Below are 26,247 nucleotides of genomic sequence, written 5' to 3'. Positions count from 1 at the left end.
GAACAGCCCGATTTTTCAGTTATTCATTACAATTCAAGTCATCCAAGTCCAATGAACAGCTTGAAATGCTACAAAGGTAAGTGTTGAACTGCCAGAGGTAAAAGAAAAAGGTAAGGTTACCCAAAACTGGAAAATAACGTACAAGTTAAAATTATACAAAGAGGCCTTTTTCAGGGAACACAGCATGGTTAACAGTTTAAAGCTGCTCTGCAGCAGTGGAGGCTGAGCAGGCCTTGAAAGCTGAGCAGCATCAGCTGAACAGTATTGTACTGCAGAAAGTAGAGTGTTGCTACAGAAATGGTAAGAAAACGGTGATTAACAATGGAAGAGAGACAGACCAACATAACACTTATAAATGCAGGTCTGTGCTACAGAGAGACTGCAAAGAAAGTCAAGATGTCAGTGAGTCCAGTTTCCTTCAGCATCAAAGGCTCAGAAGCTGACAGGAAGAGATCTGCAGACAAAGACACGAGTGAGCCAGAGGACAAGTTTCAAGCAGCTTAATAGTGGTCGTAGTAAGAAAGAGAAGACTTTGAGCTGCAGGTTTGACAGGACGAGTTGCAGCAAGAAAGCCAGACGTCAGAATAAGACAAAGAGGCTTGCCTGGGCCATGAAACACTGCCACTGGACTACTGAAGACTGGAAGAAGGTATCATTGACTGATGGATCAACATGCAGGATCCATGCTTTCATTTCACAGTGCAATCAGACATCAAACTGCATCATTTTCAATAAAAAGCTGGAAAAATTGTGGTGTTCTGAAACGTTTGACCAATAATGTATATGTTCTAAAATTTGAAAAAAAAACTGAAATGAAACCTTTTAAGATGAAAAACTTTAAGCTGTGATTCGTCTGAAGGTTTAAAGGAGCCGTGGAGTCCATGGTCAGAGTGTTCAGTGACGTGTGGAGGAGGATACAGGACTCGAACCCGCGGACCCATACGGATTCACGGCACCACGCAGCAGTTCAGCACCTGCAACCTGCAGCCTTGTGGTAACACAGGAACAGCCTACATCATAATAATAACACAACGCTGGTGTCTGTGTGGATGCAGCGGCTGCAACAAGTGTCTGTGATGGAGGAAGAGAGGCTCCGGTGATCTTCTCAGCTGTTCTCACTCTCCCTTGAGATCCGATACAGTGCATTTACCATACAGACAGTGATGCAGCTGCTTTCCATTACATCACACAGTCATGGTTAGACTCACTCTGAGTAGCTACAATCCTACAGTCTCAGCCTATTTGCACACTTTGTTTGGTCTTTGTTTATTCACAAGCAGAAGTCACTACTGCTGACATCGTTCACCTTTCTGCAGCTACTTCTCACAAGAACCGAGCGAGGTCCACTTCCCACAACAAACCCACAGAGTTAGCACGAGTCACTTGCAGGTGTTTCTCGAGTTTGTGACTCGTGTGATTTGAGTTGCTACAATCTGATGACTTGTTTAAACTTTATTGTAACTTATGTCTAGTATGGCAGCATGGCACACAGTGCAAAAGCATTTAACCTCTTCTTCATTTCTTAAGTTTTTGCATATTTGTGACACTTAAATGTTTAAATTTCATTCAGTATTGGACATACCAGAGGAAATAGAAAATGCAGTATTTAAATGATTATTTCAGAGCCATCCAAACCCAGCTGCCAAGGCGTCCGTTTCGTATTTACTCAGGAGATCTTTGCCTAACTTTAAAATCGTTCTGAATTATTTGTCACAAATATGCAACATCTGAGACATCAGAAAGGGCTAAATACTGTGTCGTGGCACTGTATGGCGTTTCCTTTTATCTGTTGGTGCTGATACAGTTTGGTAACAGAGCCCTGAGTCACATCGCTCATGGGTTGAATTTCCATGGCTGTTGTGTTAAAACTCAGATATTATGACAGTTACATTCTAATTCATACGCTCACCGTTTCGCCCACTTTTCATCCCTTCAAACTGGTGTTTTTGGTTATGCTGTAGGGGTTTTTACTGGTCTTTTCTCTGACTCTGTTGCTGTGCTAGATGAAGGGAAGAAGTGTCCTCCGGGCCAGGAGTGGATGCAGTGTATGATGGGAGCAGTGTCGTGCATGGACCTCACATTGGATCTCAGCAGGAACTGTACTCCGGGATGCCGGTGTCCACAAGGGACTGTCCAGCAGGTGAATGGGTGACAGGAATACACACACACATAAACAGATGGTTTGGGTACGACCTCTTTGCTCACGGGCTCCTACGTTCCCAGGACGGTGTGTGTGTGAGCGAGTCTGACTGTCGCTGTGATGTAGGCGGAGAGCAGTACAACCCGGGAGACACCGTGCCCTTAGACTGCAGTAACTGGTAAGTAAAGCTGGCTTGCTTCAGCAGATATATGAGCCGTGACAAACTGTGGAGATATAAAGTGGATTAAACACAAATGTGTGTCAAATATTTCAGTACCTGTGAAGGAGGAAGGCTGGTGACCTGTTCCCGTTTTAGCTGCAATGGTATGTATTTACAGTGCGATGATGTCTTTCGTCTTTTATAACGTGATTTACACTGATTTTGCCTGATTTTACCGCACAAACCAAACAGTTGATGGCCAGTGGTCAGCATGGACTCCCTGGGGTCATTGTTCGGTGTCTTGTGGAGCAGGCCTTCAGTCTCGGTACCGGTTCTGCTCCAGCCCCCGGCCCTCTGGCAGTGGCCTGCCTTGTACGGGCCCTCACCATGAGGACCAAGTCTGCATCATCGCCCCGTGTGACCGTGGGTTACTTTTCTGTCCCTGTGCATTGACTAATAGTCTGAGCAAACGTGAAGTTTAATTTGTCTGGCTTTGAATCAGTTACTAGGAAAGTGACGCCTCCCTGTCGTACAGTAGGATGCAGTAAACTCACAGTAAAGTGTCCACACTGGCACTTTAAAGTTTTGAAGGGGTTCTTGTATTTATGTTGATCTGCTCAGCTTACTAACCTTTATTTGCTCTCTTCATGTTTTTTAATGTGATGCGTTGGCTTTTTCCAGGTGATGGTGGCTGGGGTCAGTGGAGTCATTGGACGGAGTGTACCAAGTCTTGTGGTGGGGGGGTCCGAAGCAGAAGGAGAAATTGTGACAGTCCCAGTCCAGAGGGGGAAGGGAATTACTGTGAGGGGCTGGGAAGTAAAGTCACATCCTGTAACACCGAGCACTGTCCAGGTGCGTTTGTATTACTAGCATGTGCTGTCTGCTAACTACACTGAGTACAGCGCGGTAGATTCTGTATTACTGAGGGTTGTCATTCCTCAGTGGCTCACTATGGGATTGGCCTGTCTGCTGATCGCAACGACCATGTCGGGCAGAGCCACGTACCATTAAGTGGCTGCGACGCAGGCATTGTTCAAACGCCTCTTTGTGCTTCAAGCATATCTTGACCTGCAATATAGGCTAGCTATTATAGCTGTCCATAGATATGAGTGCTAACGCTAACTTGTCTGTCATTGTTACTTGGCTTCATCCTGACCTTGAGTCTTCGCCATGCACCGTGGTGTTCTACCACTTAGCTGTACGCTGAGATGGTTTCTTTTTACGATTATGCACATCAGCCGACATCTTCTTTGCTGTAGTTAGCATACAAGCTAACACAGACAGTCCTCCTGAGATATACTGAGTAGAAACACACACCAGGTTTACTTGTGTTGCCTAAGGCTAGAACATGCCCAGCTCACGATTGAAGGCGTTGGTTTATGTGGGCACTGGATGAGGATGACAATGAGGTCAGACCCCAGAGAAATCTTCATCCTCTACGCTGAGGCTGCCGAGCCTAACAATGAACGGTTCCTGGTGTGCACCAGCACCTGTTCCCAGCATAGATAGAATATGTATTTAGTTCAAAATTCCCAAACAAATCAAGCCCCGGCCAGCCCCCGTAAGCCCACCAGGCCAGGAGGGGAGGGTGGGCTGGCCATGGAATGACCGAACTCTACAGCAGCTCCACTGGGACAGTTCTTGTAGCCTGTCGGTCAGCAGGTCAGAAAGAAGATGCTACCCTGGCAATCTCCTTCGTTCCCACAGGTGAAAAAGCTGCATGGTCCCCATTCATCAGCCCACATGCTACATTCCTAAGTGTGTTGCACATGATAACCTCCTCCCACTTTTGACTTTGCCCTATGTTAGCTCTTTTGGTGGAGTAAATATCTCAGAAGATACAAATTCAGGAGGAGGTTTGATTTTCAGAGCGTGTGTCACGTCCTTTGGCGGCCCGCCTCTGAGCCCTCAGAGCTTTTGTACGTTGCACCAAAGTGGTCATAGCAAGGCATTTGTTTACCTACGTATTTAGACCGCTGGCTAATTCTAATTTGGTCAGACCAAGAAACTACAACACAAGGATCTGTTGTCCTTGAAGCATCTTACCATACTAAGGCTTCATCATAAACACAAAAGTGTTTCTCTAGGAGAACTTTAAGTCGTGTGTTCTCAGAGTGAGATGTCTCACAGCCCACCTTGTTGGGTCAAAGGGCGACGAGGTGCTTATCTTAAATAATAACTGTGAAGTAATGCAAACTCAAGTGTGATTGGATCAGCCCAGCGTGGTCGTGCATGAGACACATCCCTCTAAGGAATACGCAGGGAGATGCTTCCTATATTAGCCATCTCAATCATGCTACTCTGAGAACCAGGGTTATGTAAGTAACCCAAAGTCCTGTATGCTTGTGTTTTCAGTGGCACCATGTTCCCAGGTCCCAGGAACAGTGTTCAGCAGCTGTGGGCCATCCTGCCCTCGCTCCTGTGATGACCTTACTGTGAGTATCACTAGTGTGACTCCTGTCTGTCACTCGATGTATTTCATGCTTCTTATCCACAACCAGGTTCTGGAGGGTGTCATCAAAACAAGCTCAGTCCTCCCTCTCCTCAGCACCTCCTCCAGGTTTTCCAGGGTGATGCTGAGGTGAAATAATTTATCAACCATGCCCTGGGTCATGGTGGGAACTGCCTCATGAAAGTTCTCCTCCTGTTTAAGCCTTTGAAAAAAAACATTCTGCCACTTGTATCTACAGTCTTATCCTTTCAGCCACTACCCACAGTATTGTACTGATAACTAAGTCCTTAACAGACTGGTACCAATCCACCTGTCAGCCTCCCACTTTGATCTGGTTCCACAGAGTGGACATCCACCCTTTTCTGACTTATGTCAGACGTGGATGTGCTTATTCTCACACTCATTACTGGGGATTAATAAAAGTCCTAATTCCCCCCCCCCCTCTCTCTCAGCACTGTGAGTGGCACTGTGAGCCAGGATGCTACTGTACAGAGGGAAAAGTCATGTCTGCTAATGGGACCGTCTGTTTAGAGAAGGAAGATTGTCCCTGCCTGGACCTTAACACCGGACGACGACTGGAACCTGGAGACACCATTGAAGCCATTGATGGATGCAACAACTGGTCAGAATTATACAAACACAAGAAGCACACGTAACACATGTAAAACACATTAGGATACACAAAGATAACCAGTTAGAAAGGAAACCTGAAGATCCTTCTGTTCCTTTGTTCTTTAGCACCTGCGAAGGTGGGAAATTCAACTGTACTCGAAACCCTTGTCCAGGTAAGTAAAGCCAGCTTTCAGTTTCAGTCAGATCATCTTAATAGTGTTAATATGTAGGACGATGTAGACAATGGCTATGTCTTGTAGTGGGTATAAAATAGCACAGATAGTTGTTACATCCAATTTAGTGTCAGGTGGCTGGTGTGAGTGGTCAGAGTGGACCCCCTGCTCCAGGACCTGTGGAGCAGAGTCGGTGACCCGATACAGAAGCTGCAGCTGTCCTGAGCCAGAGGCCGGAGGAGAGCCGTGCTCTGGTGAGCAGGAACTGCACAGTGGGGTTGGAGTTCAGATCCACAGGCAGCCCTGCCCTGTCGTTACTTTCTGTCCAGGTGAGATGATAATGTCTCATGGAAAGACACATTCGCACAGTTTGTAAATGTTCTGGATGCGTGTGGCTGAAACTACTTGCCTTTGGGCTGAAGGTCAGAGGTCAGAGGTCACGTTTTCTGAAAATCTTGTGAATGCAATGACTCAAGATGGAAGTCAGCTAGGATTTTTGATTTTATAGCATTTATACAGATTTCTGTGTCATGCTGAAAAATGACCTACTGTTATTGCACTTTTCTCTCTCACTGAGATATTACAGTTTTGTTTTGCTACTGTTGTTAATCACTGTGCATTTGTCTCTTACTTATAGCCTCGACCGTTTCAAATATTTTCAAATATTAATATTTTAATTTGTGTCGGTTTTCTTTTTGGTTTTCTGGTTCCAGCTACAGATTCTCAGTTACATCAGAGTAGTTGTACCTCTTCTTCTTCTCATTGCCATACTGTGTCTTTAGTTCATGGCTCGTGGAGTCCCTGGTCCATGTGGTCAGAGTGTGATGGATGCACAGGATCGTCAACTCGGACCAGAGAGTGTAACAGTCCTCCTGCTAGATTCGGCGGTCTGCCGTGTCTGGGAGAGGGGAGGCAGAGCCGCCCTTGCAGTGAAAATCTCACCATCTGCTCAGGTTAGCATAGCTGTGGGTTTCATTCACTTTGACCGTAGAACTGCATAAACACTGTTCCACTTTTAAAAAACGATGTGGATGGTAATTCTATTCAAACCTTGTTCTCAGACTGTGGTGGAGGCCAGGAAGAATGGCCTTGTGGGAAGCCCTGTCCTCGCTTCTGTTCAGATCTCCATGGTGACACAGAGTGCTTGGACTCCCCCGAGTGTAACGCGACCTGTGGTTGTCCTGGTGACACGGTGCTGCAGGACGGAGTGTGTGTGGTGAGACAGGAGTGTCGCTGCAAATACCACGACAGCTCTGCTAATGGTTTGATCCTAATTTTGCTAACTTGTAAATATCAGCGTGTTAGACTGTGAACATTTTACTCCACTCAGTGTGATCGGTCTATTTTTGTGCAGATTCAAGCAATGCATCGTGGCTATGGCCCGGTGGATCTGATTGGCTGTTTGCAAATCCAGGAGAGAAAATTATCAGTGACTGCAAAAACTGGTAAGCAGCTGATTCTTATTTTGGTTTAATTCACTCTTAATGTTCGAATAGCAAAAAAATAATGCCACATAATGTTTTTTCCCGACCTAATCTCAGCTCGTGTGAGGCTGGCGTTCTGCAGTGTCAGTCTGTCCCCGGCTGCCATGTCGACGGTGGCTGGAGCCAATGGGGAGCCTGGACTGAATGCTCTCTTTCATGTGGCGGTGGAGTCAAGTTCAGAAGGCGCCTGTGTGATAATCCGTCTCCGCAGAGTGGCGGAAGAGGCTGCCTGGGTGATGCTGAGCAGCAGAGAGACTGCAACACGCACCTGTGCACAGGTAGTCATGACGGGCTCATCTAGGTTTTTTACACTACCATCTGCATTGTTACATGTGTGATGTCTGTCTGTATTGTGTCTCCAGAGTCAGTGGGCCCGTGGTTGCCGTGGTCTCAGTGGTCCGAGTGCTCGGTCAGCTGCGGTGGAGGGCAGCAGTACCGCTCTCGTCTCTGCAGCCTTCCAGCGTGCAGCGGTCGTCAGAGCAAGATCTGCAACACCCACGTCTGCCTCGGTGAGCGTCTGCTTCCTGTGCAGTATTTGTAGCCATGCTGCAAAGTTATATTTACACTGCTCCAGTTGGAGGACTGTTTAATTAGTGTCTTTAACTGCTGTTGCTGCGTGGGCTTCATGTCGCTCTGCAGAGGTGGGCTGCCCTCCTGGCAGGCTGTACAGGGAGTGTGAACGAGGAGAAGGTTGTCCTTTCAGCTGCGCTCAGGTCAGCGGCAGGGAGGGATGCTACGCTGACGGCTGCGAGGAAGGCTGCCACTGTCCCGTGCACACCTACCAGCACCGTGGACTCTGCTTGTCGGTGGGTTCAGAGTAACTTCAGTAGTAGACATGTGACGTTTTAAAAGTGCAGCACAGAAAATGAAGAGCATGAACCAGGCTGTGATGCACCACTGAGAAGATCATTTCAAACTGATGCAGTTTCTTCTCTTTAGAGGGTGTTTGTGCTTGGTGTGTTTCAGGAGTGTCCATGTCTGGTGGATAAAGAGCTGCTGGCCTCTCTGCAGAGCGTCTCTGTGACACCAGTCGCATCCCTGCTGTTTCATAACATCTCAGAGGATATGGAGCTCCAGTCTGGAGATACGTTTGTCCATGACTGCAGCGCCTGGTAAGCAGAGAACTTTGGGAATAATATTACAATTAAAAAAAAACATATTTTAAATAACTACTTCCAAAGTAGTCGTGACATCCCGTTCAGGTGGGGGCAGCTATCAAAGTGGGAGAGGTGGGCTGCACCGTGGACACGTCGAAGTATCCATGGAAATCACTGCAAAGCCGTTATCACAGGAATGACACCGTTGTCATTTGAGATGGACTGAGTTGAGAGCAAAATTTTATGGCCTCATTCAGATCTGACTGAGTCATTAATTCTGAACAGTTGATGCTGGTTTTATACAAACCTGCTGATATCCAGACAGCCCATTCTTCAGGGCAGGCCTTTCTTCTTATTAGCAAAGATAACGCCAAAGCACAGGATGGATGCATTCCAGCACTGTGGCCCTGTAATAAAGACTTCCAGTGTCAAACTGGCCTGTCCACAGTCCACCGGTCCCACTTTGAGAACATCTACCACAGTGTACAGCTACAACCTGAACTGGTGCGCAGCTACAATCCTGTACTGAGTAAGAAATGGAAAACATTTGTTGTTGTGACACAGTGGGAGCGATGCCAACTGTGTCATACGTATAAAACAGTGTAAAACTGCTGTTATATGGAAAATCACCACCAGTCTACCCCTTTTGTTCCCCGTAGCGAGTGTGTGCACGGCAGGTGGAACTGTTCTCTGGAGCACTGTGCTGTACACGGTGCTTTGTCTTCCTGGGGCCCCTGGAGCCCTTGCTCACTATCCTGCGGTGGTTTGGGGCTCAAAACCCGCTCTAGAGGTTGCACACAGCCCGCCCCGGCCCGTGGAGGGAGAGACTGCCAGGGGCCACGGAGGGAAACGACCTACTGCCAGGCCCCTGACTGTCCAGGTACTTTGGAGAGATTCTGTAGAACACGTGTAATATGTGTATTTCAGGGATGAAGGTCAGATTCATGAAAAGCTGCTTTTCCCCTCCAGCTACTGTTGTTCCAACAGAAGAACCAGCCACACCGGGTAGGTTCACTTTTCTGTGCACTCATTTGACTCTGTTCCTTTGGTTGCCATTTTCTTGTATTTGTGCATGCTGTTTAGGCTTTTCTTATCTTAAATATCCTCTCTGTATTTCATCATCTTTCCGTTTCCATCTCCTCAGAGGAGGACTCTGGGTTCTCTCCCTGGTCGCCGTGGAGTCCTTGCACAAAGACCTGCACCGACGCTCTCAGCCCGGCCCTGAAGTCCCGCCATCGACAGTGTGTGACACCAGCCTGTTCTGGAAGCTCTCACCAAGAGAAGGCATGCAACTTGCCCCAGTGTCCAGGTACACCACGCCCACTGTCTGCCTGCCTCTATTTATTTAATAAATCAGTTTGTGTTGCCTTATATAACTATAATATAAAGTACAAGTTAGTGCTCAGTTGATATGACTGCAGGAGCTGCGTGTGTGGTTCTTGCTTTGATGAATACAAGCGTCAACCAAGCTTATGTGTTTTGTGTTTCTGTTTTGAGGCGAGGTGTGTGTAGAGGCCGAGTGTGTGCGAAGGAACTGTTCGTGGACCAAGTGGGCAGAGTGGAGCGCTTGCTCGCGGTCCTGCGGCGTGGGTCAGCAGCAGAGGATCCGAACGTTCCTGAGCCCCGGAACAAACGGCTCGTGGTGCGAGGACATCCTCGGAGGAAACGTGGAGCATCGCTTCTGTAACATCAAACCCTGCAGAGGTCAGCTGTAATTATCAGTTCAAACTCTTCAGTGAAGGAATATTTAAAAAGCCAAAGAGAGAGTTTCATTTTTCACTTACTGGTCTGCGTTTGTGTTCGATGTTGTGTAGTTGATGGAGGCTGGTCCCGGTGGAGTCCGTGGTCGCGCTGTGATAAGCGTTGCGGCGGCGGACGCTCGATACGCACTCGCTCCTGCTCTAGTCCTCCACCCAAAAATGGTGGAAAGAAGTGTGCAGGAGAGAAGAACCAAGTGAAACCTTGCAACACCAAACCGTGCGGTGAGTCTGATCTACCACGTCCTGCGTTTGGCTCCTCATTGTTCCAGCATATGGCTGTTTATCTACAGGAGTGTGTGTTCAGCCTGTGCAGATAGCATCATGGCAAAACTCAGGAACTGCTGTCTGTGTATTGTCAAATGATAGAGGGTGCCCACCAGGCCAAGAGTTTGTGATGTGTGCCAGCCAGTGTCCACAGCGCTGCTCAGACCTCCAGCAGGGCATAGAGTGCCAGACCAACAGCGAATGTCAGCCTGGCTGCCGCTGCCCTCAAGGTACACAAGTCACACCTCATATGTGCGTGTCTTTGTCCGAAAAGTTCCTCTCCTGGCACTGATTTAACCCCTAAACTGTTCTGTGCTCTCCACTGAGAGAATAGCTTCGCGTCTAGAAATGGGTTTGTTATAACTCCTCTGCCTTCTTTAGGATTCGGGGTTCTGAGAATATACAAATTCCTAGAGTCCTGAATCCCCAACATGTGCACGGGATCCATCTGCACACAGCTGACTCAGCGTAAAAGTTCTCTGCAGTTCTCAGTAGAACCTTCTAAGAGACGTAATTCAGTTACAAATGGTGTTTACTCCAGTTAGAAACTGTTGAATTGGAACAGACTGAGTGGCTCATCAGTGGTAAAACAAAAGCAGAGCGGACTGTAACAGGTAACACAGGCCTTCAGTTTAACAGCATTATCAGGCAGCCAGTCATATTCTGTTGATGTTTGATTGACCTTGGTTGGGTTATTTAGGTGTAAGAGTTGTTTCCACTGTTTAAAACTGGCTAAATCTTTTAAAGATAAATAACCTAACCGGCTCGACGTCACACAAGTATTAGAATTTAGTTTTTTCCAAAGACATTATTGGAGTGAGACGAGGAAAAATCTTAAAGTGAGTCTGGGAGAATTCCCCAACAATAAATATGATGGCAGAAATCAACAACAACAGGTTTAACTGGTGATTCTGTAATGGCCCTGTGGACCATTAAGATGACATCTCATTTAGATGATGTTTCAGAGTAGCTGTGCAGTGCAAGGCGTCATTCTGCTGCCAAGTGATGAGATTTGCATCTAGAATTGTTTTGTTAAAACGAATTCATTTTTTTTCATTAGCATGAATCGTGGTTTGCGTATCTTTTGTACGTGTGTGTTTAGGTCAGTTGCAGCAGGACGGGGTGTGTGTGCAGCTGTGGCAGTGTGACTGTGTGGACTCACTGGGGCAGATTTGGGTGGCCGGCAGCACGCATCAGGTGGACTGCAACAACTGCACCTGCTCTGACGGACAGCTGCTCTGCAGCAATGACAGCTGCCAGGCTACCTGTGTTTGGAGCTCCTGGTCCAGCTGGGCTCCTTGCAGTGTTTCCTGTGGACAGGGCCAGAGAACCAGATACAGGTGAGGTCTCCTGGGACCTGGACGAAGGAGACATGGTTTGTTTTGTAAACTGTTAAATTCTTGTTTGAGCACGTCCGTGTTTGGACATTAAAATGGGATCCAGACGGAGGAAAGTTTTTTTTACAAATCTGAAACTGGATTTTAAACAGGTTTTAAGTGGTACGCTCTTTAACAACAAGACGGAGATCATAACGATCAGAAAATCTATCATATTGTTTCCAGTGTAGAGATGGCACGATGCCACTTTTTTATGTCCGATACCGATATCATCAATTTGGATATCGGCCGATACCGATATGAATCAGATATAGTGTTTTTTAATCAATAAAACTGTATTTTTTAAATATCTTGCTGCTTTTTGTATAAGTTCATACTCAAGTTTAAAAAAACAACTACACTAAAGCTATTCTGTTAAACCTGTATGTAAAAAAATACAACAAAATATTTCATAGTTCAGCAAAACTGATCAATCTAATAAACTTAAACCTGCTCCATCCTCCCTATTCTGGTATTTTAAAGAGTAAGCAGCTCCCCCCCACCCTCCACCTCATGATGCTTAATCAACGTAATCAACTTTAATATGATGCAGTGTGAAAAAAGAAAAAATGCACAGAAATAAATAATTTTTCTACAATAATAAAATAGATTCAACATCTTTCTTCTACAGAACTGCAGACTGCACAGATGGTATCTTCCCAAAGGAAAAAGTACATAGCTTACTAGTATATTAGACTTAACAGTTACTATATACAGTAATGGACTTCTATATATTTTACACCAGATTAAAACTTTGGGTGTAAGATTCAGATAATTATTTATTGAAAGCTCGACATTTTAAATGAGAATAAGAAAGAAAAGTATGTCTTTGTGCCCCCTTTTCCCTGTTCATGCCCTATCGGCCCCCCTGGCTACACTTTGCTAGATCCGCCCCTGCACAGTTACCAGCGTCAGCTACGTAGAAAAAGATCCTGGTGTAGAAAGTAATATTAAATAAATTCTAACAACAGCTGATCAAGCTTAAACGTGCTGCTGTTGTTCAGCCGCTGGAGCAAAGTGGGCCAAAAATAAAGAAGAGAGACGGACTCACGACAGAAAAGCCGATCAGCTGATCACTGATCAGTTTCACGATTGAAGTAGCAGCAGCAGAGAGAGAGAGAGAGGCAGTCGCTCCATATATCGCTTGTTAAGCTTTACAAACATTCAGAGATGAACTTACACACTTGCTTTACTTCTCTCTGGGATCACTTCAGAGATGAAATGCTGGTTTGGTAGTGAGGCTACAAATACACACAGCCGCTCTATCACTGACCACACTGCTCCGACGTGCTACGGTTATGAGCCGAGTTACGCCGTGTCGCAAGTTTTGTGAGGTGCTTTTTTGATATTTAATGGATCGGATTACATTTTTTATTTCTCTCCGATATCCGATCCAGTAATTTACGTCAGTATCGGACCGATACCGATACGTAATATGGGATCGGTCCATCTCTACTCCAGTGTTTGTCTTCTGTAATTGCTGAATTAAGGATAAAGTTGATTCGAGTTGTCTGAGTCAGTGTGACGATTAACTCTGTCGTCTGTCTTTTGTCCGTGTCAGGAGATAAAATCGGGGCTCTGCGGGAGCCGGAGCGTCACTTGCTGAAAGCATTTCTTTCAAAAGAATGAATTTGCTGCTGATCAGACACCTTCCTGATGGATAGTTAAATAGCTTCGTTTCCATGGTACTGCAAGTTCTCAATGCTAATTCCAAATCTTAGAATTTACAAATAACATAAGATACATTTAACACTTTAAATCACATATGAAAGCAGTCACGGAGTAACAGATTAGTGATCCAGGCTTCCTGCTACCACAGTAAGTCAGCAATGTAAACAATAATGGAGTCTAGTAGGTTAGGGGGCGGAGCCAGAGTTTCAGTCTCACAGCATGGGGGTAGAGGTTATTCTGGACTGGATCCTGCGCTGCAGTTTTCAGAGCACCTAAAGGCTGATGATTTTCTGAACCCTGACTGTGAATCTTAATATATGAAACGTGAAAAGAGCGTGATGGTTGGTTCATTGTCTTTGGTTCTGCAGTGTATCTGTGGATATAAATACATGCAGTGGTATTAAACTGGTTTTCGGTGTATTCCACTGTGATTACCTGCTGTTCGTGTTATGTGCCAGGTCTCTGACCCCAGACACCGAGGGAACACGTTGCCACTTTGAGGAGGTCCAGCACAGACCCTGCAGTCCAGGAACCTGCCCGCCTCTCTGTCTCCTTGACAACCAGACGCTCAGTGTGGGTGACACCTGGCTCCAAGGAGAATGTAAACAATGGTGCGTTAGATAAGGACAGAGGATATGGATGTTAATGACAAAAATGAAATGTCAGTGATACTGTGCTGGAAGCTCTGCCTGTGTTTCTTCTAGCACGTGCACTCCAGAGGGAGTTTTCTGCCAAGACATCGACTGCAGAGGTGCGTCGCCGTGTTTCTGTGAAAGAGTGTCGCAGATGTTTGAAGTCCTTGCAAAGAAAGTTGTGAAAATCCTTTGTGCTGTTTCCAGTGGACGGTGCTTGGACCCCCTGGTCGGTGTGGTCTGACTGCTCAGCGACTTGTGGTCGGGGCACACATGTTCGAACCCGCGCCTGCATCAACCCCCCACCACGAAACAATGGTTCTCACTGCAGCGGGCCAGAGAAAGAAACACAGGACTGTCAGACCCCTCCGTGCCTGGGTCTGTATCTTAAGGCAAGGAAAGAAAAGCCACATATTCTCTCCAATCAAAGGGAATTTCATTTACTCTTGTATCAACAGATGACCTTTGCCCTTGGTCTCCTTGGTCACCGTGCTCCCAGACGTGCGGGGCGGGGTCTGTATCACGACACAGGGCGTGTGTGTGCGAGCAGGGAGGAGATGCGGCGTGTCCCCCTGAGATCGAGGCTGAGAGGAACCGCGTGGAGACGCAGCTGTGCTACAAACAGCCCTGTCCAGGTACAAGAGTCATGCTGGCAGCACTGAAGCCAGACTAACAGCCACGATCGCTGTTTGTGCTGTTTCTCTCTGAACAGCTGACGGCTCTGTGTGTCTTCAGCATTTCTGAGAAGCCATTGTAATTAGAGGAACTTCAGCTGAGCTCATTAAACGATTGGACATAGTTGCAGTGACTGTTACTGATGAACACAGAGTTATTCTAATATATTATTAGGTAATGAGCTATATGGGCACAGACCAGAGTACATGTAGGGACACAACATTAGAGACTAGACTGGGGAACCACAGAGTGACATTAAAGGGTTTATTGGATCTTTGTTTTTTAGCGTCACATTGCATTATTAGGTCTCCATAGTGACTTAGTATGGTATAGATTTTCTGTTGAAGGAATATATTTCATATATGCAACCTGCTGAGCTGTATCTCACATCGCAGGACGAAGCCGTGCAGTAAAGTTACAGCTGCGCAAAATAAGAGTTAAGTCACATATGCAAAAAATGTTTTAGTGGTTGATCCCAGTCTGTTTCACACTGCTGGAGCTAATAGGACACAGATTGCAGATGTTTGCCACAGAGAATATTAAATCAGTCAAACTAACTTCACTTGTCCATCTGCTGATTTCTGTGTTGCACACATGTGCATTGCAGGTTTTATTGAGTGAAGCTGGACAGGTAGGTACAGCCTCTACTAAGTGAACAGAGCTCAGTGTACAGGGTATCGGTGTCACAGAAAACAAATCGGACCCTTAACATTACTAATGCTACCAACAAATCCTGGAACACCGGGCAAATTGGGAAAAGATGATCTGGCAGAAGAAATGAGGGCGGGCAGGAAATACACAAGGGCAGGAAGTGAAGTATGTGAAATATGAGAGAAAATAGCACAAGTAGAGCTACACAGAGCTTTGGAGCCTCGCATTCAAACCTGTGTTAGACTGTGAGAAGCTTCCAGACTGTTTGAGATTCACTGACTTTCATCTTTTTATTGTGCTTCATTTTTTGAAGCCAGTGTAGAAGAAGGTGGGCAGGTATTTGACTTCTAAAATTATGCCATAGTATGCGATTAACTGAAGAGCCGACTGTGTGTTGAAGCGACTCACAGATGACATCAAGCGCTCGTGAATCGCACTTGAATGTTTTCGTTGCTTTGGCAGGCTGTCCCATGTCAGCGTGGAGCGTTTGGTCTCAGTGTTCCTGTGCGTCCCAGAGGCAGCAGCGTTACCGTGTAGCGCTCTCTTCACCCACCAGGGGCCAACAGTGCACTCCTGTGGAAACGCAGAGCCGGGCATGCGGTCTCAGCCGCTGTGATGGTGAGTTCATTACCCTTAGAGCTGCTTAAGCTGCACTCTGGTCCTACACCTCTTCATGTGTTTTCCTGCTAGAAGTCTGCGAAGCCCCGTTTGTGTACTCGTCGTGTGGCGCTCCCTGTGAGAAGCAGTGTGAACTGCGTGGCCGTGAAGATCTGTGTCTGAGTGTCAGCGAGTGCACACCTGGCTGTTACTGTCCACAGGTGAGTTTTAATGAACGCTGCTGAGTTTAATTATGATTTTTGGACACTACCAGTAGGATACAGTAAGACGCACTTTGCCTTTGGAGGTTTTGCTTTGATTTCTGGTCATTAAGAACAAATATGATTAGCAAATAATGCAACACGTGTTAACAGCTGCGTTTTGTTGGTTTGGTTTTTGGATCTTAAGCTGCTTCAAACAGCACGTTTGCCTGAAGTATGAATTCTACATTGATGCATCTCAATGCACGTGATTTGAGCACAACACACGACAAATGTGCTGTACTTTATGACCAAGACACAGATCCGATCGCTGCGCTGTTTCTTCTTTCCTCTGAGATGTGTGTTTTTCCTTCCAGGACCTGCTGCAGTATAATGGGAGCTGTGTTCCTCCAGAGGAATGTGGCTGCATCCACTTGCAGCACCAAGCTCCAGGAGATCCACCCACGCCTGTCACCGTCCCACAGGGGGCCACGGTCACCATAGGCTGCAGTACCTGGTCAGTTGTCTCTATCAGCCCCTGTTGCTGATAGAGACATGAATGTTTTCTCACAGTGTTGTCGTCACTCTCTGCTCTTTCTTTGTGATTCCCAGCTTGTGTGTGCAGTTTGTCTTTTATACTGCCTGGGCTGTGACAGGTTGTTATTATTGTCCGTTTTGTTGACTTCTCTGTCCTCCAGTCTTTGTCACGATGGGAGTTTGCAGTGCGACATGAGAGAATGTGAAGGTAAGAGAGCAGAGTAATAAAACGAGGTTCTCTGTAAACACGGTGAACCTGAATCTTTCTTTCTCTCCTTCTTTCAGTCGTCCTCAGCGAGTGGTCGGGCTGGACTCGGTGCTCTCCCTGCGTGCTGCAGCACAACAGCTCGCAGATGGTGTCGATCCAGAGGTGCTTTCGAGCCTGTTTGGACCTGGATTCTGGTCTTCCAGTCTCTAGAGAGGAGGAGAGCCAGTGTCCAGGACTGCTGGTAGAGGAGAGGCCATGTCCAGATGCTAACATCTGCAGAGGTAACAAAGATGCTCACACCAAGAGTTTGTTTCGTCTCAGAGGATTCAGTCGTCTTATTGGCCAGATGTCACTGAGGAGAGAGCAGCAAAAGTAAATGTTCTGTGTTATGTTAGAGATTTTACTGCTGTCTGCAAACTCATACTGACCTTTGCAAGATTCTTTTAGGTCAAACTTGCACTGTGCACCTGGAAGTTGGGTCGGATTGAGGTTGGAGGACGTTCACACCATAAACAAACTGCACAAACTGCACCTCCTCCACAGGGTCTGGGTGTTTGTGGGCACCACAGTTGTGCTCTGTCTGAGACCCTCTCAGTAAAAGTTTGACACAGATTGCATGCAAACAGTGGGTGAATGAGTCAGGGCTCGACGAGCACGGCTCCAAAGAAAAAAATGAATTACACAGTCGGTCAGAGGGTGATGAAATGACTGCAGCGCGGTTTTCTCTGGAAAGGAAAGGGGGGTGATTGTGTTTTGAAATAAATGCGTGCACTTCAAAGCATATTCTTTTCATCTAAATAAAGACAGTTGGAGTCTCACACACAGCGAGGAATAAACGACTGCAGACACCGATAATGTCCAAGTCATAAACAGGCAAACCTTTAAACTGTTTCAGTGTATTAAATAAATGTATGTAGTTTTGGATCCAGTGACGAGAGCGATGTCATTCTGACATGTGGAGTCTCTGAGGGAAAATGTTTACTGTGTGTCAGTCACAGCTGCCATCAGCAGACAGTTAAGAGGCCTTAATCAGTGCAAAATGGGCTTTTCCTGCTATTCTGACTCACTTTATTCCCCAAAGGAGAAGAAAAGGACAGGTTAAATGCTCATGTGTGGTTAGCTTTGCTTTTATGTGCGTGCAAAGGATGATTCAGCTCAAATTTAACTCTGTCATCCATCCATTTTTTATACACGAATGGCTCTGAATGACTGCTGTCCCAGCTTAATTTGCATGTCAAACAACTGAAGCCTGGTTCTTGGTCATAGTGAGTAAATACTGCTCAGCAAGAACAAACTAAAATGTGTCTCTTACTTATAAATGATACAGCAAATAAACACATTGTGTTTGTCGCTCTGTCGTCATCATCTAAAACGAAACACTTAAAGTTTCTGTATTTGTCACTGTCAGTCTGTTAATGCGGATAATACCAAGGTTAGGTTAGTTATGATAGTCACTCTGCTCTCCTAGATGTGTGTCAGTGGAGTGGGTGGAGTGCTTGGACAGCGTGTGCTGAGCCGTGCAGCGGTGGAGTCAGGCAGCGCTACAGACAGCCCCTGGCCTCTCCTGCAGGACCCCAGTGTAGGAGCCAAGAGACCCAGACCCAAGGATGCAACACGGCCCTCTGCCCAGGTACATGTGAGCTTAAAAAGAGAGCAAAGCCAACAGGCAACATCAGTGGTGTAGTTCATAAGTTCAGTTCCAAAGATAACATTAGTTACACAATTTGTTGATATATATGTGAATGGAGATGACTGCAAAAGCCCCTAAAAATTAAGGCTGTTGGAAGTTTTGGTACACGCAGTGAAAATGTTTTCCTCGAAGGCTTCGAGGCTGAGCCGGACAGAGATGATCATGTTGTTTGTGTCAGCGTGGTTTGTTAGAAACACATTTGTGTGTTTTCACTTTGAACTAATGCAAAGTCATTAGTGTTTCTTTTCAGCAGCTGAAGGAACTTCTGCACATTCTTGGAAAGAAGTGAGAGGAAATCAGACGTACAAGTAAAACGTATATAAAACGACACACAGAGGAAAATGATCCGATTCAATGAATTTCTAACCAAACGTCTTTACAGCTTAAAAAGAAGAATTTTATAGGAAGTTCCATTAGTTCTGAAGCTGTTTGAAATAAAACAAATCAGGATGTACTAAAAGACTAAATCAGACTGAAGACAAAACTTTGTCCTTACGATTATCTGTCTGTCACAAAGCTACAGCTACAAGCCGCACGCATCACACCACCACCACCGTGCTGAACTCTGTTTCTACGTCAGGTCACATTTTGCAGCGCAGGCATGGTTTTCTTTGCTTTTTCAGGTGAGCGCTGTGAGGACAGGGATCGAGCCTCCCAGGACAGCTGTGCCAACAAGTGTCCTCGCAGCTGCACTGACCTATGGGAGCATGTGCAGTGTCTCCAAGGAGCCTGTCACCCGGGTAACCATGGATAACATCTTCCTAATATTAGACTTTCATTACGTGAAATTCATTGTTTCTCTGTGTTTCTTTACTTTTCCGTCTCTTTTTTTGGTTTTTGTCTCCTCAGGTTGTCGGTGTCCAGAAGGACAGCTGTTGCAAGATGGCCGCTGCGTGCCAGTGACAGAATGTCGTTGTGGTATCCCATCAGGCAACGGGACGCTGGAGTTCCTCCCTGAAGAGGAGTTTACTGTGGACTGTAACACCTGGTGAGAACTGCTTTCTGTGAGCTGAAGTATGGTCATAGTTGGGATTAATAAAGCAGTTTTTCAAATTTTTGTAGCGTTTAGTTCATAAACTTTGCTCCGTCTCACTTCTCGTAACGCCCCTCCGTGTGCAGTGTGTGTGAGCATGGCACGGTGGTGTGCTCCAAGCTTCCCTGTCCAGTTTATGAGCCCTGGAGTCCATGGAGCGCCTGCTCAGCTTCATGTGAGCGAGGCCGGAGAACCAGGACGCGCCGCTGCCAGGACACAGAGGGCGGCCCGCCCTGTGCCGAAGTCACGCAAACAGAAATCTGTGATCTGCCGTCGTGTCCAGGTCGGACATAGAAAAAATATCCAGCCAAGATCCTGAGATTTTACCTGCAAGTCTGGCGTCCCCTTACCTCCTTAATCTCTGCTTAACTCGCCGCCTCTCTTTGCAGCGGGTTGTTTGCTGAGTGAGTGGTCGGCCTGGAGCGAGTGCAGCGCCTCCTGTGACGGTGGGTTGTCATTGCGGAACAAGACGGTCCTTCGAGAGCCAGAGCCCGGTGGGACAGCCTGTGTCGGGCCACTTGAACAGCACGTTGTCTGTAACACCAACAGCTGCCTGCCCGGTAACACAAGCACACAACACTGCGCACTTTGTGTGTCTACTGAGAGATACCCCTTGAGTTCAAATGATGTGAAACTGTTGTCAGTCAGCTCATCAAAGTCCTAACGAGTGATGTTTACAGTTATATTAATCATAACAAACAAAGTGAATACGAAGTAAATATATCAGCGCACATGTCTGCACGCCGACCTGTTACAGGTGAGGTCATTTGCTTTATGTTCCTGCAGAGTGTCCCGGCACGCAGGTGTCCAGTGACTGTTCAGCTTCCTGTCCGTATACCTGCCAGGACTTGTGGCCACACACTCAGTGTTTACCTGGACCCTGCACGCCGGGGTGCACATGCCCTCCTGGACAGGTGTGTGTGTGTGTGTGTGTGTGTGGTTGGACAGCAGATGTGAGTCCTAACTGATTGTGTCATCGTGCCCTTTGCAGGTGTTGCACAGGGGCTCCTGTGTGGCTCACGCTGACTGTCCCTGTTCGCCGCTCTCTTTGCCGGCTGATTTTCAAAGCTGGAATGTCAGCTCCGAGTACTTCACGGAAGCTCTGCTGCCCCCGGGAGCGGCCATCCAGCACCTCTGCAATACATGGTGATCTGCTACTGTTGGTGTGGTCCAGTCATTCACTGAGTCGTGTTGTAGGCAGTTGAACCAACGGCTGTAAAACTGTAATATGTGGCTCTTACATTTCCGGGCTGGCTCTGGCTCAGGTTGTAGAGCAGGTCAGCTACTAATCAGAAGGTTGGTGGTTCAATAGCTGCTCAGGTATCCTTGGGCAAGATGTTGAATCCCCAGTTGCTCCTGATGTGTTCATTAGAGTAAGATTTTGTGTGAATTTTAGACAGAAAGCACTCAGACACAGTGAAAAGTGCACAAATGGGAGATTAAACGATGCAGAGTGCTCGAGTAGAGTAAAACAGCACTGTGGAAGAAGCAGTGCATCCACGCTGCGCAGTTTAAAAATGACTCGACCGATGATTTGATTTTTTTTCTAATGTTTCTAACAATATTCCAACCCAAAGAAATGTATGTTTTATTCATTGTTGTGTTTCATTTTGATCCAAGACATTTAATTGTAGCAATTAACGTTACATTTGCTACATTTTCTTCAGTATTTCTTCAGAATAAAGAGACACACCATAAATAAAGTGACTGGTACCTTGTTCATGAACATCATTTCTGCCCGAGTCAGGTCGATTTTATCCAACTGTCTATTTTTGCTTTAATTAAAAGAAAACGTTGGGTTACTTAACATAATCCCTGGTTCTTTGATAACAGAGTGAGGTGTTTCACTATGGGGAATCGCCTCGGCGTGACCAACTACGGAAGCTCCAATGACACCACGTCTGTCTATGACAGACCTGTCGAGTCGTGCTCAGGGCTCCGCCCCCTCATTCTAACACGGCCGACCAGCTCCTCCTAACTCATTCCAAGCAGATTTCTTTCCGTGCCTAAGCAAGGAGGGAAGTGTTGGTGAAACACCTCACTCTGTTATCAAAGAACCAGGGATTACGTTAAGTAACCCAACGTTCTTTTTCTAACTTCGCTCGGTGTTTCACTATGGGAGATATGGCCCACTCCCGGATTGCGCCAGCTCCCGAAGCTACAGGCCAGTGCTACTCAAGGATCTCAGGTCGAACCTGAGGCACCAGAATCCAGCACCGTCTGAGCCAGGGATGACTGTGCAACATCCAGCCGATAAAACCGGACAAACGTGTGCGGCGTAGCCCAGCTTGCTGCCGCACAAATATCCTGGACTGATACACCTCTGAACAACGCCCAGGATGTGGCCACACCCCTAGTGGAGTGAGCTTGGAGTCCCGGGGAGGGGGGGGGGCTGCAAGCCCTTACAGCTATAAGCCAGAGCTAAGGCCTCTATAATCCAATGAGCTAGCCTCTGGCGTGATACGGGCCAGCCCTTGTGAGGGGAGGCCCAGCTGATCCGACTTCCTGAATCCAGCTGTTCTGTCAACATAAGTCCCCAAGGCCCGGACAGGGCACAAAGTGTTCAGCCTCTGCTCCCTCTCTGAAGAGAATGGAGGGGGGTGAAAAGCCAGGAGCTCTACTGTAGAGCACCTGTATGACATTTCCAGCACTTTAGGCTGGGTTAGGCCTCAGGAGTGCTTTAGTGAGTCCGGGGCCAGCTGTAGACAAGAGGGGTGAATAGACAGAGCCCGTAATTCACTAACTCGCTTGGCTGTGGTTAGAGCCAACAGCAGAGTGGTTTTAAGAGAGAGAAACTTCAACCCCACTGCCCCAATAGGCTCAAAGGGGTGGTGGGAGAGGGCGTCTAAAACGACTGACAGATCCTATAAAGGGACCAGTGGTCTAGAAACTGGGAGCGTTCGACGCACCCCTCTCATGAAGCGACATACAAGGGGGTGCTGCCCGGCAGGTTTATCACCAAACCCCACGTGGCAGGCTGAAATAGCTGCTAAATAGACCTTTATAATGGAAAAGGCTTTCCTTTTGTCCAGCAAGTCTTGAAGAAAACACAACAGCTCCACCACTGAACACTGAAAAGGGATAATCTGCTTTTCATGGCACCACTCTTCAAAAACACACCATTTACTGCTGTAAATGGAACGAGTGGAGGAGACTCTGGCATTCTGAATGGTTTCAATAACCTTCGGAGGCATGCCTGCTGCCTTCAAATTCCACCTTTCACGGGCCAGGCCTAGAGAGCAACCTGGTCTGGATGGGGATGGTATATCTCCCCCGCGCCTGAGACAGAAGGTCCCTGCGGATGGGGAGTGGCCATGGCTCGTCCACCAGAAGCTGGATGATTTCTGCTATCCAGTGTTTGGATGCCCACCGTGGAGCTATTAAAATCTGAGACAGCCCCTGATCCCTCACTCTGATCAGTGTTGGGGAGATCAGGCTGAGGGGAGGGAAAGCATACAGCAGAGTTTTTGGCCATGGATGGGCCAGCGCATCCACGCCCAGTGGCGCATGTGCGTCTGACAGGGAGAAAAACAGGGGGCACTGTGTGTTTTCTCGTGAGGCGAGGAGATCTACGGCAGCCCGGCCGTATCTCTGCCAAATCTGCTCCACCACCTTTGGGTGAAGCCTCCATTCTCCGAACAGTGGATTTCCTCTGGACAGGAGGTCCGCCCCCCTGTTTAGAATTCCTGGCACGTGAGTTGCCCGAAGGGAGAGGAGCCGAGTGCTGCTCCACATAATTATTTCCCTGGCTAACCTGTTTAGCTGCCGGGAACGGGTGCCGCCCTGGCGGTTGATATAAGCAACTACAGTGGAGTTGTCTGTTTTCACTAAAACATGTTGACCCCGGAGATACGGCAGAAAATGGAGCACCGCGTGGAGCTCCAGCACATTTATGTGATTCAGAGCGAGCCTCTGTGACCAAACGCCATTCACTGCTCTGCCCATCATAGTCGCACCCCAACCTGACAGGGATGCATCTGTGGTCAGCGTCACCCTGGATGATACTGCCCCGAGAGGTACCGCCGCCGCGAGAGCTGTCGGGCTCATCCAAGGCCGGAGAGCCGCGATACACGGCTGCATTATTTTTACACCACGATTGAGATGTCGGCGAGGGCACAGCTGCAGAGAAGCGACCCACCGCTGAAAATCTCTCATCATAAGCAGCCCCAAATGTACCACCGATATCACCGAGGCCATGAGGCCGAGGAGGCGGAGACAGAGTCGGAACTGCACGACTTTCCCAGCTGAAAACGGGAAAGACAGTGAGTGAAGGATGCGATCCTCCGCTCTGAAAGTGCGATAAGAGATGGAGTCTATTCTGAGCCCCAGATACTCTGATAAACTGTGCGGGTTCCAAGTGGCTCCTTTCCAGGTTGATTGTGAACCCAAGCTCCGTGAGGTGATTCACCACCACCTCGGAGTCTTTGATCGCCTGCTCTCGCGATCGTGAGCATATTAGATAATCGTCTATGTAAGAGAATATTCTGATGCCGCTGTTCCTTAACGGAGACAGCGCTGCCTCCACACGTTTGCTAAACACCCTTGGAGCTAAGGATAGCCCGAATGGGATAGTTTGAAACTCGTACGCTACGCTCTGATACGCGAACGTGAGATATTTCCTGTGTGGAGGATAAATGGCGATATGAAAATATGCGTCTGATAGGTCGATTGTAACAAACCAATCGCCTGTGTGAATTGAGCGACAAAGCGTCTTGTGTGTGAGCATTCTGAACGTGTACTTTCTCAAATGCTTGTTTAACACACGCAGATCCAGAATAGGACGGAGCGACGTTCCGTCCTTTTTCGGGATGAGGAAATAGCGGGAGTAAAAGCCCTGCTGAGCTTCTTCGCTCGGAACCGCTCCGACCGCCTGTTTGTGTAACAGGGAGGATATTTCCTCCTCCAGCACATTCGCTGAATCGCGACTGGCCACAGAAGCTAACACTCCACCGAATCTCGGGGGTTTTGCCGCAAACTGTAGTCTGTAACCATGGGAAATGGTTGACAAGACCCAGGGATGAACTGCGCATGCGCGCCACCGCTCCAGCCGCGCTGCGAGCGGGCCTCTGAAGACGCGGTAGCGTGACGTCACCCCTGTCTCCCGGAAGGAGTTGGGGCTCTCCCCCTCGGGAAGAGCGTGAGCTCCCCCCGCTGGGAACAAAGACAAATTGCATTGATTTTCTTTTGTTTTTATTTTGAAACTGGGGGGACATTCTGCCCTTGGCAAACTGCCTGGCTGCAGAAATGCACGTTTTATTTCTTTTGTTACCCCCAAACCACAGTGAAGTGTCTGGTGACTCTGGGCAGTGCTTGGTGACACAGACAGAGTGCTTAGAAGTGTTTTGTCACACTGCTCCATATGTCCACAAGTCTGTCCTCCCTGAACTGGAGGAGGAGACTGAGAGGGTGCTCCTGGTGAACTGGAAACTTCCGGAGACCCTGAACTTTGGAGTGATTTGGTTACCCCTTCTAACACCTTCCTTCTCTTTGGGGAAGAAAATAGGGGTGACACAGAATGCTGCAGGTGTGCTAGGCTGACCGCTTCTTTTTCCCCTCTCTGGGGTCTGACGGCTTGTTCTTTGCAGCACCTGCTGCAAAGGAATGCTTGCCCCAAGGTCTTTGGTTCTCTACCTTGGCCTGGTGGGCACCCTGCTGGCCTCCTACTCCTCTCTGCATTCTGACCCCACTCTGTCTCCCTCTCACAGCTGCTGCTGTTGCTGCAAAGCCAGCTCTTGGCACCTGCTGGGGCTGAGAGTTAGGTTTTCTGGGTAAGCAGAGGTTGAATGCTTCTCCCTCCTGCTTTCTGCGGGTGCTTGTTTCTCTCATTCTCTCCAGGGCTGGGCCAAAGAGACCCTTGGTTGGGTCATATGCTGCATCCATGACCTCAGCCTTCTGAGCATCACCTAGGCCTGACAGGTTTAGCCACAAGGCTCTCTCACCCGAGACTGCAAGGCCCATAACGCGGCCACACCCTTGGACTGCTCCCCTGGAGGAGCGAAGAATGAGATCATTAACCACGCAGATTTCATCCCAGAGGGCTGGGTTCGGGGAACCTGAGTCAAGCTGATGGCCCATGTCTTCCAGAATTTCTGCCTGATATGCTGATAGCAGTGTGACTGCATTAAGCGAGCATACTGACTGTGCAGCATATTTGTACGTCCTTTGATAAATAGATGCCGTGAGGTGATCTGTCTTGTTGGGCAAAGAAATGCTAGAAGAAGCTGAGATTGCCCTGCGGTTAGGGTGAAGGTGATACGCCACTGAAGGCTCCACTGCTGGGGGTTCGGTCAGCCCCAGTTCACCCATCCCCTGGATCTCAAGCTTAGAGCAGCCCTTGGTCGGAAGCTTGCTTTTAAAAGGGCTTGACCAATAGCGACTCATTTCTTTCATGCAGGCCGGGACTGCTGGCAGAAGCTGCTTCGATGGTGGCAAGGCTGGTGGGAGCCTCTTGCCGTCATACAGGTTGCATTCTGCCCCTTCGGCATCCTGGGCGGCTGGCCATGGGATGCCTAGCTTGGCAGCAGCCCATTTGCAGACCTCGTACAAATTGCTGTCCACCAGGGGTGCAACTTCAGCCCCACTCGGTGGCCTGGACTGCTGGGGAGGAAAGGTAGAGTCATCCTCCTGTTCCTCATCCATGTCCTCCAGGTCGAGGAGGTCGGAGTCGACATCGCCCTCCGCGTCTTCGCCACCCGGCTCGCCCACGTTTTGATCGAGGAGGTCCTCGAACGATGGGGGCATGAGCGGGGACTCTTCTTCCATCATGTCCGCCCAGCTTGTGGAGGCTCGCGGATGACGGATATCGCTCGTAGCAGTAGCTGCCGACAGGCAGGGG

General features: G+C 47.9%; 1 protein-coding gene across 1 annotated transcript in view; it reads left to right on the top strand.

Moving 5' to 3' along the window:
• Nucleotides 1-26,247, top strand: part of LOC112429924 (SCO-spondin) — a 64,936-nt gene that overhangs the window by 12,975 nt on the left and 25,714 nt on the right. The window contains exons 32-71 of the mRNA XM_076888732.1: nt 860-994; nt 2,004-2,140; nt 2,224-2,318; nt 2,415-2,464; nt 2,553-2,723; nt 2,982-3,152; nt 4,656-4,735; nt 5,205-5,374; nt 5,491-5,537; nt 5,666-5,866; nt 6,320-6,490; nt 6,599-6,799; nt 6,892-6,982; nt 7,079-7,299; nt 7,384-7,530; nt 7,661-7,827; nt 7,988-8,133; nt 8,778-8,998; nt 9,088-9,123; nt 9,263-9,427; nt 9,616-9,822; nt 9,933-10,100; nt 10,214-10,372; nt 11,245-11,482; nt 13,648-13,800; nt 13,894-13,940; nt 14,029-14,199; nt 14,280-14,456; nt 15,610-15,765; nt 15,838-15,965; nt 16,322-16,461; nt 16,643-16,689; nt 16,767-16,970; nt 18,158-18,319; nt 19,003-19,119; nt 19,229-19,367; nt 19,499-19,695; nt 19,802-19,972; nt 20,199-20,326; nt 20,404-20,558. Of these exons, the coding sequence (XP_076744847.1) occupies nt 860-994; nt 2,004-2,140; nt 2,224-2,318; nt 2,415-2,464; nt 2,553-2,723; nt 2,982-3,152; nt 4,656-4,735; nt 5,205-5,374; nt 5,491-5,537; nt 5,666-5,866; nt 6,320-6,490; nt 6,599-6,799; nt 6,892-6,982; nt 7,079-7,299; nt 7,384-7,530; nt 7,661-7,827; nt 7,988-8,133; nt 8,778-8,998; nt 9,088-9,123; nt 9,263-9,427; nt 9,616-9,822; nt 9,933-10,100; nt 10,214-10,372; nt 11,245-11,482; nt 13,648-13,800; nt 13,894-13,940; nt 14,029-14,199; nt 14,280-14,456; nt 15,610-15,765; nt 15,838-15,965; nt 16,322-16,461; nt 16,643-16,689; nt 16,767-16,970; nt 18,158-18,319; nt 19,003-19,119; nt 19,229-19,367; nt 19,499-19,695; nt 19,802-19,972; nt 20,199-20,326; nt 20,404-20,558 (5,887 nt within the window). The remainder of the gene's footprint in view (nt 1-859; nt 995-2,003; nt 2,141-2,223; nt 2,319-2,414; nt 2,465-2,552; nt 2,724-2,981; nt 3,153-4,655; nt 4,736-5,204; nt 5,375-5,490; nt 5,538-5,665; nt 5,867-6,319; nt 6,491-6,598; nt 6,800-6,891; nt 6,983-7,078; nt 7,300-7,383; nt 7,531-7,660; nt 7,828-7,987; nt 8,134-8,777; nt 8,999-9,087; nt 9,124-9,262; nt 9,428-9,615; nt 9,823-9,932; nt 10,101-10,213; nt 10,373-11,244; nt 11,483-13,647; nt 13,801-13,893; nt 13,941-14,028; nt 14,200-14,279; nt 14,457-15,609; nt 15,766-15,837; nt 15,966-16,321; nt 16,462-16,642; nt 16,690-16,766; nt 16,971-18,157; nt 18,320-19,002; nt 19,120-19,228; nt 19,368-19,498; nt 19,696-19,801; nt 19,973-20,198; nt 20,327-20,403; nt 20,559-26,247) is intronic.

Source organism: Maylandia zebra, linkage group LG9 (genome assembly GCF_041146795.1).
Source record: "Maylandia zebra isolate NMK-2024a linkage group LG9, Mzebra_GT3a, whole genome shotgun sequence".
NCBI classification, from domain to species: Eukaryota; Metazoa; Chordata; class Actinopteri; order Cichliformes; family Cichlidae; genus Maylandia; species Maylandia zebra.
This window is presented reverse-complemented; position numbering and strand designations above follow the sequence as displayed.